Source organism: Petaurus breviceps, unplaced genomic scaffold (assembly GCF_028583685.1).
Source record: "Petaurus breviceps papuanus isolate PSGF00001 unplaced genomic scaffold, PetGlider_PUasm1.0 90686, whole genome shotgun sequence".
NCBI lineage: Eukaryota > Metazoa > Chordata > Mammalia > Diprotodontia > Petauridae > Petaurus > Petaurus breviceps.
The window spans coordinates 5133029-5150315 of NW_027187309.1; the positions used below are offsets into that span (position 1 = coordinate 5133029).

The 17287-nt window shown below is 34.9% G+C and overlaps 1 protein-coding gene across 1 annotated transcript in view; it reads right to left on the bottom strand.

The window, feature by feature from the left end:
* CSMD1 (CUB and Sushi multiple domains 1) overlaps nt 1–17287 on the bottom strand; it is a 2654573-nt gene that overhangs the window by 280854 nt on the left and 2356432 nt on the right. The window contains exons 43-45 of the mRNA XM_069065406.1: nt 8340–8517; nt 4573–4718; nt 65–145 (exon numbers count right to left, since the gene is read on the bottom strand). Of these exons, the coding sequence (XP_068921507.1) occupies nt 65–145; nt 4573–4718; nt 8340–8517 (405 nt within the window). The remainder of the gene's footprint in view (nt 1–64; nt 146–4572; nt 4719–8339; nt 8518–17287) is intronic.

A 17287-nucleotide genomic window follows, 5' to 3' on the forward strand; every position in this document is an offset into this window, starting at 1 on the left:
CCAAGAATATAACAGAGTTTGAGTGATATGAATGCATAAGGAAAATGGATGGTTAGTATATTACCTATTTCAAAATCATTATCTTCAGTAAGTATCTCAGCCTGTGCAACTGCTGGTGGAGACTGACATTTCTTCAGTTGATAAGCTAAAAATTATAGGAAATGACATTCAATTGGATTATCTTTGAAGACAGACAAATTTTTAAAAATTTCCAATACAAGGCATATATTTTAAAATTTCCATAAGATCCAGAGAGTTGATTAATCACATCTCTATTATTAAGTCTTCATGGTCATTTCATTTTTAACAGATTAGAAATCACTTGGAAAATAATAATAGTGAATAATAAAGACTTAAATGCTGAAGATAAGTCAAATTATCATAAAATGATGTGAAACTCAATATACATACATAATATATAAATATCCTCACAATTACATACATACATAATTTTTTAAAGTCATAAGCATGAACATTACCTTTTAAGTATGTGTGTACACATATAAATATATACACACATATACACATATAAATACTTTAAGTATACTTTATATATGTTTATATTTAAGCATACTTAAATACATGTGTACTTATGTATATATACACGTACATGTACACAGACTCCACACACATGTAAAAGCACAAGCTAGAAACTTTTAAAAATTATGATTCTTAATTTAAATAAAAATTAATTAAAAATTTTAGACCATACAAATTCTCAGAATTAAGACCCCTATCCTTGGTCCAACTTCATGTCCTTTTGTGTTTTTGTCAACAATATTATACACTCACCATTGACAATTATGATACATTACTCTACTTTCATAGGGCACCACAGAAAAACAAAGGAAAGATTTGTGATTTTGTCTCCTTTTCTTATACTATTCTGATTTCAATATTGTTCATATTATTAAATTGGCAGAGATTCTAAATAACATTATCTCTTAGACAATGCAGAATTGGGCATAATAACATCCCATCTCAGACTTTGTCAAGGGTAGGTTCAGAGCAATATAGTCTAATTATTCTAAAGTTCTCATAATAACAATTAGTTCCCTCACTCATATTCAGCACTTTCAATCATTCTACAAGATCCCTTACAAAAACTATGTTACCTTAATGACCACAGATTTACTCAACTAGCCAGTGGTCATAGGATCTTAGATTTACAGCTATGAGTAACTTTTGAGACCACATAGTCAGATCCTCCGTATTAATGATGAAGAACAAAGGCCTAAATAAGATTTGAATACATATTTTTCCGACTACAAATCCCACATCCTTTTCATTGTCTCATGCTGCCTCCTTTGAGGAAGATATGTGGTGCAGTAGATAGAGGCCTTGGGCCCCAAGTCAGGAAGAATCAAGTTCAAACGTAGCCTCAGATATTTACTAGTTGTGTGACTTCGGGCAAGTCACATAACTTCAGTGTCCTCATCTGTAAAACAGGGATAATAATAGCAACTACTTCCCAGGATTGCTATAAGAATCAAATGAGATAATATTTGTAGAGAGTTTACCATAGTGGCTGCCAGATAGCAGTGGGTGCTATACAAATGCTAGCCATTATTGGTATTAATGTTATTATTAATATCACGTTGCTCTTCGCTGTTACTCTACTTGTACATTGCCCATTCCCACCCCAAAGTGCCCTCTTCTCCCAAGTGGAGAATACTGGAGATTAGAATTCTTTTATTCAGATATAACATCAGGTAGGGTTTTAATCATCATTCCCACCTTTCTAAAACAATGTCATTAAGAAGGTACTAGGGCCAGGCATATTCATAATCTTGCTGATTGCCTTCACAGGAGGAACTTACAATCATAGACAGCTGCAAGTCACTTTTGCCTTCCATACTCAACTGTCTCACTTTCAAATCAGACATGCCTCTACAATCTACAGTCTTCCCCTGGGTGCTTTCTCAGGGGACTCCAGGATTATTCTACTTCAATAAGATAAAAGAGGAAAGCATTTTTAGTTTTCTTGGAATTAGGTTCATGAAGTTTAAAAAACATCATATTATGACTAAGTATATTGCTACATTCTGTGGATTCATTCGTGAGGTTCCTTTTCTTCTTCTAAATTATTATAGACTTTCTTTCTCCTTTATTTATCATGTTCTTTTTTTCCTCTAAGACAGCTTCTTGGATCTTCCTATTCAGCTGCTTCTCCTTCCTTTGAATCTTGCTGATATGATTAGACTAGGCATTGTTGCTCCTTTTCCCCTGGCCCCAAATTCCTTCTAGGTCTGCTTTTTTGAAGAAAAATCTGTTTCTTTTCAACCTGAAGCTATTACCACTCTCACTTCTCCAATTCAAAATGCCGTTTCACTTCCCTAACTTGTCATCCTCCATTTTAGTAGGTACTTTTTCAACCTGCTGCTCTAATATCATCAACAACAACTACAGCAACAGTGCAACAAAATAAAAAAATGCCCTAGGATTCTCTCAGTCCATTCCTTCCACTGTCTATATATGAGCACCTGACAGTATGATATTGTACTAATTCTTCCCAACCAAAGCCTTAGGTTGGACATTAGGTTCATTCTCCTGATGATACTGGACCTGAGCTCTAATTGTGGCAAGAGAGTCAGGAAAATAGATGAGCTCCATCCATGCACATCAGGAAGTCTGGGGAAAAAGATGGACAGGTAGGTAGGAAGAGTAAAGGGGCAAGGACATTTGTGAGCATTGGTCAGGCCTTCTTTGAAGACTAGAGAAAGAAAATCCACACAATTAGTCACACACACATACACACACACAGACTTTTGTGTAGATCCTCACTCCCTAACAATCTGATTTGTTGTTGTTCAGTTGCTCCAGGTGTGTCCGACTCTTTGTGACCCCATTTGGAATCACCTTAAGAAATATACCCAAATGATTTGCCACTTTCATCTCCATTTAACGGATGAGGAACTGAGGTAAACAGGGTTAAGTGACTTGTTCAGGATCATACAGCTAATAAGTGTCTGGGGCTGGATTTGAACTGAAGAAAATTAGTCTTCCTGACTACAGGCAGCTAAAAACCTCATCTTCTACAGGAAGCCTTTCTTGATCTTCCTGAGTTTTATTGCCTTCCTTATGCTGATTATCTCCAATTTATCCTGTATATAGCTTATTTACACATTGTTGTTTGTACATTTTCTCCCCCATTAGACTGTGAACTTTTTGAGATGAGGCACTGTCTGACCACTGTACCACCTAGATGCTCCCTGAGAAGCTCCCCCTAACTCCTTAACATTTACCCTTTCACATAACTACTCTTTGCCTCAACTCAACCACTTCAATCACAACACTGATTTTTCATCTATATTCTATTCTCCATATATACTCTTTACTCTGTAGCTCTGCACTTAATATATTCTGTCACCAGTACCCAAGGGTATGAGCTCCTAGTGACATGTCAAAATAATCACCAACTTCAAGAGAATGTTTTGGTGAGAAACTTAACTATTTCAGACAGCCATAAGCCCCTCTTGCCTTCTAAGTTTAGCTGCCTACCTTTCATGTTGGGGCATCCCCAGAGTCCAAGAAATAAAAATTCCCATATCTGATGGTCTTGTTACAGTCAGGTTGAGAACATTATTATTCATTTTTATTAAGAATATGCTGTTTGAGCTTAGCCGTGTAATAACTTCTCTACTGTTCAGTTTTCCTATTTATAAAATGAGGGAACTAGACTCTAAGGCATGCACTGGGCTTAATATTCTGTGTTTCTTTGGTTCTATGATTACGTGAGACAAGAGTATAATACAACACATCATTAAACAGAAAGTCACAGGAAGACCTAAAACTAATGAGCACTTAATACATGTTTACTGATTGACATACATGTACATATAATATTTGTATGGCAAAGAGTCAAAGGTGCTAAATAATGTCAATTGAATCTTTCCTATTAAAAACTTAAAGGTGAGTCTTATGTTTATTATTATTTTAAACTCACAGGTTTTAGAGGAAAGGGGATCTTAGGGAGCAACAAGTCTTGCCTTCTCACTTTTTTTAAAAGGGGGAGCCCAAAGAATTGAAATTATTTGTCCAGTATTACATAAGTACTCAGCAACATAACAAGGATTTGAAACTTCATGTTTTGATTCCAAATTCAACGGTCTGTCCAAGGGGTCAGGCTTGATGGATATTTTTAATATGTTCCTTGAAACATTACTTGTTTCCCTTAATCAAAAAGAAACATCCGTCCATATTGCCCTTTGAAAATACTATTCAACTCCAAAAAAAAAAAAAAATAGAATGAGCAGATATTATAGAAATTCTGCCAAGGAGAAGTTAAACAATATGTCCAAGATGACATAGCTGATTGGTAACAGATCCAGCATTAAAACTCAGGTCCACTACTCCATGAACAACAAATCCTTAAAATTAAAATATATGTATATATTGGGTAGGATATAGCTTCAGGACTGCCTAGAGCAGATAGCATGAGTTCACATATCTCATCATAAGAACCTTACACGTGTATTTGGTTTAAAGATTAGTAATGGTGAATTTGGTGGAAGATTGGCAAAAGAAGACAAGCATTTTCTGAGTGATAAAAGTTGGTGAAAATAAACTAACCATGGAAATTGAGGACAAAGAAACCTCCATTTGAAAAGTCACTGTGAAACTTGAGGAGCACTTGATTGGTGGAGCTGTAAGCTGTCTCAAGGGCAGTATTACCACTGAAAATGCCAAGCTGAGGTGAATTCTGATCAGGACCATCCCTAGGGAAAAGGGGGGAAAAAGAGCAGTTCTTGAATGAAAATCTATTAAATTATCATTTAAATTAACAATCAATTTGCTCTTGACAGAGAATTTCATCTTTGTAAAAGTGAGTTAATCATATAATCGCAGGACTGGTTATATTACTGGTACTCAAAGTTAAGAAGCCAATGGAGATGATTCTCTTCATTCCAAAATTGAGATTTTCATAGAAAGTATATAACAAGGTTACATTTATATCAGTGATTGAAAAGTAACCTATGAACTTTCTTTCTGAAGTAGAGAAATCCACATTTTAATAGAGTTGATAATAATTTTGAAAATCACTAGTCCTTATTCAAATAGTGTTATTTTTTATGTTATACAAAATACTTCTAATTCTTTAAGGTAAGGAGTACATGCATCATAATCTTTTTTATAGAGATGAGCAAACTAAGAAATTTTCACATGGTTACACAGCTGATTCAAAGTCAGGCATTCTGATTTTAAGTCTAGTTCTTTCTACTTCATTATTGTCTATTTCTGAAAAGTGACAATTCTTTTTGATTGTTGCTATTGTTTTATTTTTCTCTTTTACAATATTAGCATCATAAGATTTAGAGTTGGGATGAATGTTAAAGATTATCTAAATCAACCCCCCCCCCCTTTTTTTTTTTTACCAAAGAAGGCCAGGTACATAAAAGGGAAATGACTTTTTCAACATCACACAGCTGGTTAGTAGCAAAGCCAGGATGTGAACTGAGGGAATGTGAATACAGGGTACTCTAGATATCTTTCTACTCTTTGTTGTTCAGTTGTTTCAATCACGTCCAACTCTGCATGACTACATTTGGGGTTTTCTTTGCAAAGACACTGGAGAGGTTTGTCATTTCCTTCTCCAGCTCATTTGACAGATGAGGAAACCGAAGCAGTGTTAAAGTGACTTGCCCAGAGTCACACAGCTAGTAAGTGTCTGAGGCCAGATTTGAACTTAGGAAGATGAATCTTCCTGACTCCAGGCTTGGAGCTTTATCCATTGTGTCACCTAGCTGTCAATCTTTCTACTACTGACCATTTTTCATCCACTCCTAGTGACTGAATTAGAGAACCTTTGAAATTCCTTCCAGTCATATGACTCTCTGACATGGTAACTATTTCCAAATGATAAAAACATCCAGTCTAAAATTACTTATTATTTCACCCTTAACTAGAATTTCCCATGGTTCTCAAAAGGTTATGGAATTATGTCAAATGGTTGTCCCATGTTTCAGAATCTATTCTCTCCAGAAGATTTATGGTAAATGAGCATGTAAGTTTCTCAAGTAAGCAAATGAAACTAGTACAGGAAGGTGACATGTAAGTAAAAGCCAAAAAAGAAACAGTGCCTTTCATGACCTTTCTGAATTAGACCCAGGCTGAATAAGAACTAAATCAATATGTGTCTCTGGTGCTTGTCTTCACCCATCAGAGTTAATCCAGGCACTTGAAGGAATCAGTTCCCATTTAAGCTTTTACTAAAATCAGGTTCTTCCTTTACTGTTGCACAGAGTTTATTTCCTTTATTCCTTGTTCATATTATGGGATACTGTCCGGTGAAGAGAAAATGTATAAATAGTCCACTATTGACATTGGATATGTCACTTGATCATTTTAAAACTCAATTTCTCCATCTGTAAAATTGGGAAATTGTACTACCTGAAATTTATAATGCCTCCTAGCTCTTAAGAAAGGGAGAATTATAAACTGAAGTCAGGAAATTCAGTTTTGAATCTTACCTCCAACAATCTAAGCAAGTCAATCTTTCTGAAGCATATTTTCTTCATCCATAAAATGAGGATGTTGAGAATATTTGCCATATCTACTACTACTGCGAATGTGACATTAGTGTTGTTAACCTTAAAGAGTCCATGGATAGATTTCAGAGGACCCATGAACTGAGATCAGGTGAAAAACATACATTTTAAATTCACCAACCTCTAAACGAAATTTAGCATTTCCTGTAATTATTTTAAAATTATTTTGAGTAGGGGCCTGTATGCTTCACCAGATGGTTAGAGGGTACTACAACATATACAAAAAAGGTTAAGAACTCCTGATTTAATTTAATAATGTACTTAAAACATTATACATTACAATTGCAATTGGAAGGAAGATTCTCTTCCTTGAATCCCAGAACCAGAGTTAGTTGTCCATCTAGTTAACAGTTTCATTTTACAGTTGAAGAAACTGAGGGCCAGAGAATTTAAGTGGATGCTCAAGGTCACACAGATGGTAAGACTGTGACTCAGGATTCCATTATCTTACAATTATCTAGCCTAATAACTAGGCACAAAATGATACCTTATGTCTATAAAGAGCACTGTAATTTTCAAATATAATTTCTCATTTGATTGTTAAAAAAAAACCTTAAAAGTTAAAAAATACAGAGGCAATTATAATGATTAGACAGATATAGAAACTAAGACAAAGGGAAAGGGATGGGGAACCTGTGGTCTCAAGGACCTAAATGGTCTTTTAGGTCCTTGGGTGTGGTCTTCTGATTGAGTCCAAGTTTTATAGAACAGATCCTTTTATTAGTGGAATTTGTTCTGTGATGTTTGGATTCAGTCAAAGGGCTGCATGTGAGGACCTAGAGGGCTACATGTGGCCTTGAGGCTGTGGGTTCCCCACCCCTACAAGGGGATGTTAAGTGACTTGTTTAATATTAGAGTTGATTAATAGGAAATACTGTATTAAAATTCAAGTAGCTGGATCTTAGTCTATCAATTTTCTTATTATACAATTTATAGTAAATACTGTTGTTTTTTAAAAATAAAATTCGGGCTGATAAATACACTAGATTACTGTCAAAGGCAAAGTGTTGAGTACAATTAGTTCAAGGAACTAAATTTTTTTTTTCTTAAACCATAGGACAAAGCATTAATATGATAATGCATTGAGAAACTGGCAAAACAATTTTATTCTTCTAATTTTCATATTTATAATGCTACTAAATGCCAAAATTCCTTGACTCTGATTAGTAGAGATGTTAAAGTAAAAACTTAGATGAAAAACAACCAAAGAAAAAAGATTTAGAAACTTAACTCACAGAAGATGCTCAGGATAAAAAAGATTTATTTGTGAATTTTATCTTTCTCTTAAACATTGACCATGGTTATAATTATTTTGAGCTTGAGTGGGCTAGGTTGAGTTTTCCATCTTATAAGTTTATTCAATAGCACATAATTTTTTAATCCTACATTTATAATAATAATTTCTTATAAAGGCAAAGGATTACTACAAGTTTTTCATCATAAAAAAAACAAAAACAAAAACATAAGTTCACAATGGAATTTAAAATAACAAAACATTTTTGTATTGATATATCTTATTCTTCCCTACCGCCCCCCCCAAAAAAAAACTGGTCTATGACTTGATTAGAACTTATACAAAATGTTTCTAATGGCATAGCTATGGCTAAGTTTAATACATGTGGTTTACTCGGCCTTTTACTGTAGATAAACTTTCTAAATCTATTTTCAACTTTATGTTTAACCACCTAGCTTCTAGTGAAGCCACACTTCACTACACAATATGTAGTTACAGACAGTGAAAGTCAAAGTTAAATTATCCAGATTAATGATTTTTTTTTTTGGATCACATACCAGACTGCAATGTAATCATTCACTGCTTCAGTCTGTAACAAGGTGAAGTTGATGTAAACTCCATGTCCCTGAGGAACAGTAATAAGCCATATGCAGTCCTTTAAAATTGGATATTCATCTGGAAATCCTGGGGAATAAACTGTGCCATTTTGAGAGGTTACATTATATCCACAAGGTGCTGAAAAGGAAGAAAACAATTAAGCAAATAAATAAGACTTGGAATGGGATATGCATGGTCTAATATCACTACATCTGCAAATTCCTTCATGTCTAAATTCCCTAATTACCTTTGACTTTGCTTTTGAAAAGTTTTAAGATTTCTAATAAAATAATAATTGCCATTAATATGTCACTTAAAGGTTTGTTTTTTAAATTAATTATTTTTTCCTGAACTTAAATACCAGAAAAATGAGCCCACAGGACACAAAAGGATTAACCACGGATTTTCATTCCATACTGCTTACTTTTTAAAAATGCATATAATAAATTATACATATTATATTCAAAATTATTCTATTCATATGTACTTCCTTTTACTCTTAAAAAAAAGAAATAAAAAAACTCTAGAACTTTCTTTTGTAATCCTGTTTCCTCTAATACACTTCCAACTAAAAGCCAAAAAGGTGGAGGGATGGGAGGAAAATTTATAACTTTTAACAAGAACGGTCAAGCAAAATGAATGTACTCAGTGTCCCTATCTAAAAATGCATATCACTGAAGTTTACCATAAATTATCTGTCATATTTATGAATAGAGCAGGAGTTTGTTACTAAACAAGTGATAGAGAGGTTCACAGGAGGGAAAATGATCAATTTTGATTACATAAAATTAAAAAGTTTTTGCACAAAATCAATGCAGCTAAAATTAGAAGAAAAGAAGAAAAATTTTTAAAAAATCTTTGCAGCAAGCTTCTCTGATAAAAGTCTTATTTCTAAGATATAGAGGAAGCTAAGTCAAATTTATAAGAATAAAAACTATTCCTCAACTGATAGTCAAAAGATATGAATAGGCAAATTTCAAAGGAAGAAATCAAAGCTTATCAGTCGCCATATTTAAAAAAATACTCTAAAGCACTAAAAATTTAGAAAAATGCAAATTAAAACAATCCTAAAGCACCAACTTTCACTCACATCCAACAGATTGATTAAGCTGACAACAAAGGAAAAGCATAGATACCAGAGGGACTATGAGAAAATAGGTAATTTAATGCACTGTTGGTAGAGCTGTGAACTGGTCCAACCATCCTGGAAAACAATTTGGAACTATGTCCCAAAAGCTATTAAACTGCATAACCTTTGACTCAGTGATACTGCCACTAGATTTATTCCCCAGAGATCAAAGAGGTAGGCAAAGGATCTATTTGGAGACAGGAAGAGAGATAGATACATAGAGAGGGGGAAAGAGGGAGAGGGGGAGAGGGAGAAGGGGAGAGAGAGAAAGAGAGAGACAGAGACAGAGAGACAGAGAGAGAGAGAAGACTCAGATGCTGAGTTTCTCATTTAAAATGTGCAATCTATTCACCCATAATGCCTCTTCTCTGCAACCAGCACAGAAATCCAGTTGGCCTATTTATAAAGACACAGCTCAAATCCAAGTGTCTTGGACTCCAGAAATTGTTATACATTTAGAAATTCAACCGATAAATATTTAATCAGGGTAACACAGGATAGTAGATATAAATCAATGAGTAAAACTAACCAAATTTCTGTCAGAAAATTTAGTATCCTCAACTTTGCTTAAATTGTTCACACTAAACACAATAATAATCCTTTTCTTCCCCTTACACTTAATGAGACCATAATCACAGTTGGCATATTAATTATTTGTCTTTACTTGTGAAAGGAAGATAAAGGAATAAATTAGTACACAAAACAGTATAGTCTTTAATCAAGGTATCAACATATAACTCTCATCCATGCTAATAGAAGTTCCTTTAATGAAAAGCCTTGGAAAATGAGTGACTGCTTTCAAATTAAATCAAAACTAAGTTACTGAGCCTGCATTATCAATTACTAGATCAATCAACAAACATTTATTAAGTACCTACATAGATGTTGCTATCCCCAGTAGAACCTGAGGTCCTTGCCTACTATGTGCCAGACAGGGACTGCTTATTTTTTGTTTTGCTACATGTTTTTATTGACTTTGTGTACCTGTCACATGGTAAGCACTAAAATGATGTTTACTGAATTAAATTTAACTAGATGGTCCCTCTCATATCTAAATCTAATGACCATATAAGAAAAGGATGTTTGCAATATAGAGAACAGCAGTTCAGCCTTACTTACATAAACTTTGATATTATCAGGAAACACCAGGTCTGTACCACTCATCTTGGGCTCCCACAACTCACTCCAAAAAATGAAACTTCAAATAAATTAAGTTTCACCACCATCCCCACCTTACACCAAAGTAAATTCCACAAGTCCCTCCTGAGAGATAAGAGAACAATTAAGAACCTAAATCAAGATTTTACAGGATCTTCTGGTATTTTCACAGACAGATCTGCAGGGAGGTATAAAACCCCTCAACACAGGGTGGAGTCAATTGGAATGAGAACTGTGTCCTAGTAGCTGATTGCACTTCACATATGCCTAGGGCTATGAGGATGGATGAAGAGATCTTCCATAAGCCTCTGAGGAATCTATTAAATGCCTGAACTGCTCTACTCTGTGATAACTGTAAGTGGTTTGTGTGTTTTCCTTCCTAAGAAATCTTGAGATGATGGATACCTTTACATTTGGTCTGATGACAAAGATATGAACAAAAATACATTCTATTTGAGACATGCTGAATTTGGAATTTATATAGCTACTTTTTCAGTCTTTTTTTCAGCCATGTCCAATTCTTTGTGCCCCCATTTGGGGATTTCTTCATAAAGATACTGGAGTAGCTTGCTGTGTCCTTCTCCAGCTCATTTTACAGATGAGGAAAATGAGGCAGACAGGGTTAAAGTGACTTGCCCAGGGTCACACAGCTAGTAAGTGCCAGAGGATGGATTTGAATTCAGAAAGATAAGTCTTCCTGACTACAGATCCAGCACTCTATCCACTATATCACCACTTAGCTGCCCTAATAAAGCTCTGTGTGTATGTATGTGTACATATAAAATATATATATTAATATACATATACTTCCATGTAACTGCTCCCTCTCTCTACATATATGTCAGTGTATGTCTAGACTACAAAGATCCATCATATTGCATGTGTTCCCTGCATATGCATGTGCATCTATATTTATGTATATGTTTATGCATATGTATATATTAAGTTATGTGAATTAATGTGGGTGGGAGGAAGCAAGGAAGAGTATTGTATATGGAGTTAGAAAACATAAATCCTAGTTCTGTCATTTAATAGCTGAACAACTATTGGAAAGGCAATTAAACTCACTTGGCCTGAACTTTCTTCTATATAAACTGAAGAGGTTGGATAAGATGGCCTTTAAGGTACCATCTTACTATAATTATGCAATACTTTGAAATAATGGGCCCATGATACCATAGGCATATGTATGTATTAGTGTAAAATAATAAATTATACATATATGCTGATTATATAATATCTAATATTTATATGGCACTTATTAAGTTCCAGTCACTATGCTAAGTGTTTTTTAATTATTTTCTCATTTGATCTTCACAAAACCCCTAGGAGGTGGATACTGTTATTATTTCCATTTTACAGATGAGGAAACTGATGCAAACAGAGGTTAGGTGATTTGACCAAGGTCACCATCTATTAAATGTTCGAGGTTAAATTTAAACTCAAGTTTTTCAGACTCCTTGCTCTCTATCTACTATATAACTCGACTGCCCTAATACATACATAAGTATATCCTTATGTATGTACACACACACACACACACAATTTACATGAGCCTGTGAGCGAAGGTATGTGTGTGTATATATGTATGTGTATACACATATAATCACATGAATATAGTCATGCATACAAACTAATATAAAATATTTTATGTCTATGGATCCCATTCTAGGTGGTTTTGTGAGTTAGAATCACATTCTCTAATGCATATGCTTAAATATTTAATTATTATCATAGAATTAAACATGGCCTGATATTTATGAAGTACTCACTATCTGTACTCAGATACTAGATATCTGCCATTACCTTTTATAACAGAAGATAAAATTTATGTATGAATTTTGTTGTAAGATTTCACATTCTTCAATTTGACCTCTCAATGAATCTCAGTTTCCAAAGACTCTGATTAAGAATAATCTTTACTGCAAGCTACAATTTTGAGAATTTTTAATGATCTTTTAATATCAATATGCCTTCTATCTATGACCTAGGAGGTCTTGGTAATATACATAGGAAAGATAGCATTTTTCATTTTAAAGATGGAGAAATATAGGCAATTTGTCTAGCCCACGACAATGTAATTTTGTGGTAGGGTCAGAATTAAAACCAGGGAACCTCGACCAGAATTTTTATCTTGCCTCCATCACTGTCTAGTAGTACTTTCTTTCTTCAGTAAATAATACTATCACTCATTTAAAAATACTATAGAAATTCAACACACTATAGACCACGTGTCTGTAAAGAGTATTCATGTGATTCTTGCAGTCTAAACATTTGATTTTATCCATGTAGGCAGCTCCTCATTAGGAAATTCTCTCTCATTAGCAATTGCTATGTAATTTGGAGACCTAGATTATTAACCAGGGAATGTGCTGTAGTGACTTACCCAAGATCATAAAAAAGGCATAGTATGTTTCAGAATTGGGACTGACACTAAGTTTTCCTTATTTCTAGGACATTGTTCTCTTAGTAAGATGCCATTCTGTGTCATATGATGTAATAAAATATTTCTATCTTACTCTTTACAAAAGGCAGTTTAGGAGGAAAGATAATAAGTTCTGTTTTGAACATATTGAGTTTAGGATGTCTACTGAACATCCAATTTAAGTTGTCTGAAAGGCATTTGGAGTTGTGAGACTGAAGGTCAACTGAGAGGATGGGGCAGGACAGGTATTTTTCAGAAATAACAGCAGAGAGATGGTATTAAATCCATGAGAACTCATGAAATCTTCAAATGATGTAGTATGGAGGGAGAAAAAAAGAGGGTAGTGCAGTTACAGTACAAGGGCATGATCTGGATGATGACTCAGCCAAATAGGTTGACGAATAGATACATACCGTGTTTCCCCGATAATAAGACACTGTCTTATTAATTTTTTTGGACAGAAAAACACCAGAAGGCTTATTTTCAGGGGAGGGCTTATTTTAATGAACATTGACAGCAATTTTAATAAACAGGTAAATGTGAACAAAAAAATGTACCTTTATTCAATAAGCAAATCACTGGGGAAGAACAGGATGACACGTTCACTGCTGCAGCTCTGATTGGATGCAGCTCGGAGCGCGGCGTGCGTTTCACGGGGGGGGGGACAGTACATACAGAGGGTACCTTAATGTAGCGTGTAGCGCAGAGGATCACCTTCACTACAGTAGCAATCTCAATAGGGCTTATTTTCGGGGGAGGGCTTATTTTAGAGGAATCTTACACAGTACGGGGAGGGCTTATTTTCGGGATAGGTCTTATTATCGGGGAAACACGGTAGGTAGCAGGGTAACCAGGAGAGACAAATGTCCCCAAAACCAAGAAAGTATGAAGGAGGAAAAGATAATTGACATTGTTGAAACCTGTAGAGAGTCTGAGGAGAATGAGGATTAAGAAAAGGCTACTGGATTTGGCAACTAAGAAATCTTTGACAGCACTAGAGAAAGCAGTTTCAGTAAAACAATAAGTCAAGATGAAGAAGATGAATTGTAAGAGGCTAAGAGAGAGTGAGAAGAGAGAAAGTAGAGGTAACTAATTATTATAGATGACCTTTTCAAATTTAGCCCCAGAGAGAAGAAAAACTATGGAATGATAGTTAACTGGAGAAAAACAACTCAAAAGGGGTTAACAATCTTACTTTAATCAAACATATATCAGCTACCCAGTTCAGGGGAAAAAGTCTGAATCTTAAACTTCAGAAAATACAAACAGAAATTATAAGCAGACAAAAAATACAAACAGAGAAAATAACACAATTTAACATATTTCTGACCATTACATACCTATAGAGTTAGTTGCCAGAGAGAGAAGCATCAACATCCAGGTCTTCAAAGCCAGGGGTGGGGGTGGGGAAGTGGGATTGGGGGGGCTCAAAGGCTGCCCAGAGTCTCATGTGGCCAAATCACCTAACTCTTCCCATGAGTGAGCCCCAGAGCAAAACCACATCTCAGAGGCATATATAGCCTTCTCCAGGTCAGGGAACATCACAATCCTTGTTACCCACTGCCTAATTACAAAGATCTATGAGTTCCTGAAAAATAAACCTCCCCTAAGCAAGCTTATCCTGTTGGGCTCCACCCTTCAGCAAACTCCTCCCATCACAGGCTCCATGTGACCACATTCAGCCTATTAGAGAGCAGAGCACATTTTCAAATCAAGGAAGGTCTCAGTCCATTATGGGGTAGAGTATATTTTCAAAGCAGGGAAGGTCTTCAAATTCCTTTAGGCTTATTAAGGGGCAGGGAAGATCTTCAAATTCCCTACCATTATAGTTGTCTTAGATCCTTGCATTGCTAAGAAGAACTAAGTCTATCAAGGTCAGTCATTACCCAATGTGGCTGTTACTATGTACAATGTTCTCCTGGTTCTACTCATTTCCCTCAGGATCAGTTCCTGTAAGTCTTTTCAGGTTTTTCTGAAATTTGCTTGCTCATCATTTCTTATAGCACAGTAGTATTCCATTACCTTCATATATCACCATTTGTTCATCCATTCACAAATTGATGGACATCCCCTCAATTTCCAATTCTTTGCCACCACAAAAAGAGCTGCTATAAATATTTTTGTACATGTGTTATGGGAATGAGAATTTAAGATCTTCCCTGCCCCTAGGGATAGGCTTAAGTGCAACCTGGAGCCTGTGGTGGGAGGCTTGGTTTTGAAAGGGAATGTTTTTTGATTGTGCAGTGAGTCAAGAGGCTTGTTATATTCTCTGAGCCAGGAGAAGGCTATGTAAACCCTGATGTGAGGCTTTGTTTTGGGGCTCACTTTGAGAAGTGTTGTGTGATTTGACCAGACGAGACTCTGGGCAGCCATGGAGTCCCCTGGCTTTGAAAACCCAGATGTTGGTGCTTCCCTCTCTGGTAACTTTGACTAAGTATGGATCTAATTATCAGAGAGTTTGAGGCCTGTCTTCTGAAATGTTTCTCTGTCTTCTTGTAACTTCTGTTGTAACTTCTGTATACTCTGAAGTTCAGGGTGCTGACTTTTCCCCCTGAACTAGATAAATATGTTTGTTTGATTAAAGCAAGACTGTTAACCCAGTTTGAGTTGCTTTCCTTTAGAAAAGCAGATCTAGGAACCTGTGTTGGCAGCTGCCCTGGGTATTCTGGGGTGCTTGCTGCTACAACATGTGGGTCCTTTTTCCCATTTTTATGATCTCTTTGTGATACAGACCTAGAAAAGGTATTGGAAAATTGGTGAATTTTGATACTTCCTTGTAACAGAAAACACAGAGCCCTGGGACATCATTCAAATGCCCGAGCCTTAGTTTCTCCACATGTAAGCTAGGGAAAATAATACCTTCTTTGTCATCTGTAGGATTTCACATAAGAAATTTATGTGAGCCCTTTGTAAACTGTAAGGCATTGTATAAATATAAGTTCTTTCCATTTCATATAAAAAAGCAAATAACCCTCTGCCAACTTCTACAAATGCCTACTGGGTGATCTGAAGATTGTTTGTTTTGTTTTGTTTTCTAGGTAAGCAGCTTACATTTGTCCATGAATCACTGTCAATATGACAAATTGTCTGTTCTCTTACTTAATATTCAGAGAGAGGTTCCCATGTCATTTACTTATGAATCTAAAATTCCTGGGACAAATTACAAAACATTTAAAAAAATGGAAGCATTTCAATGGCAGAAGACTTTTATTAAGTTAAAAAATGCTGTTATTATTTATACTTTAGATGTGGATATAAACTTGTAATCAAATGCAGCTTAATGTAAATGAACAAGGAAAGTCTTCTCCAATTAATGAATTAACATGTTGTTTACATTTCTCTTGACAAATATTTTAAGCTATCTTATCTTCAGGATTATTATTAGTTCCTATCAGAGAATATAAATATCTTGAATTTCACAAATGTTGTGTGAGTTTCCTTGTCTTTTTCTCTTAGTGGAGATGCCACTTATTAGTTTTATACAATAATGGATCATTCTATTTTCAAACAACATGGGATTATATATGCTAGCACTTTATCATCCTTCATCTGAGGAAAATAACTGGAATCCTAAATCATATTCCTAACAAATATTTTTCTTGGATGTCTTTATTTGATGTTAGTCAATATCTCTTTTTTCTCACATTTTTGTCTTAAAATATGTAGATTTCTCCAAAGTTAAGTTCAAAGAAAACTCCACAAGACTTATACCACTCCTCCCCTAAATTAACTTTTATTTATTTTGCATATACTTAAATATATTCATCTTTTCTCTGACAATATAATGTTAACTCTTTGAAGGCAGGAAAATATTCCACTTTTTTTTTATTTTACTTTCAGATCCCCTATGCCTACAACATAGTAGTCACTTAGTAAAGGCTTATTGATAGACAATATTGAAATTGATTAAAAATTAGGATTCTTGAAAAGTGCTGAAGAAGAATTCAAAAGGAGAATTTTCTAAGGACCTTTCATTAGATGCTCGAGTCTACTGCATTTGAATTTTATTTTCTCTGTTTTAGTAGCTATAAGATTTCTCAATGTGTTTTTTCTATTTAGAAACAAATCTGTGAAAAATATCTTTTTTTAAGATATTCTAGATTAAAGGGCCAGAATCTAGAAAAGTAGATAGGAAATGACAAACGCATTACTTGTTTATTAATCACCTATTATTTTGTCGTCTTTCAGGAAAAAGA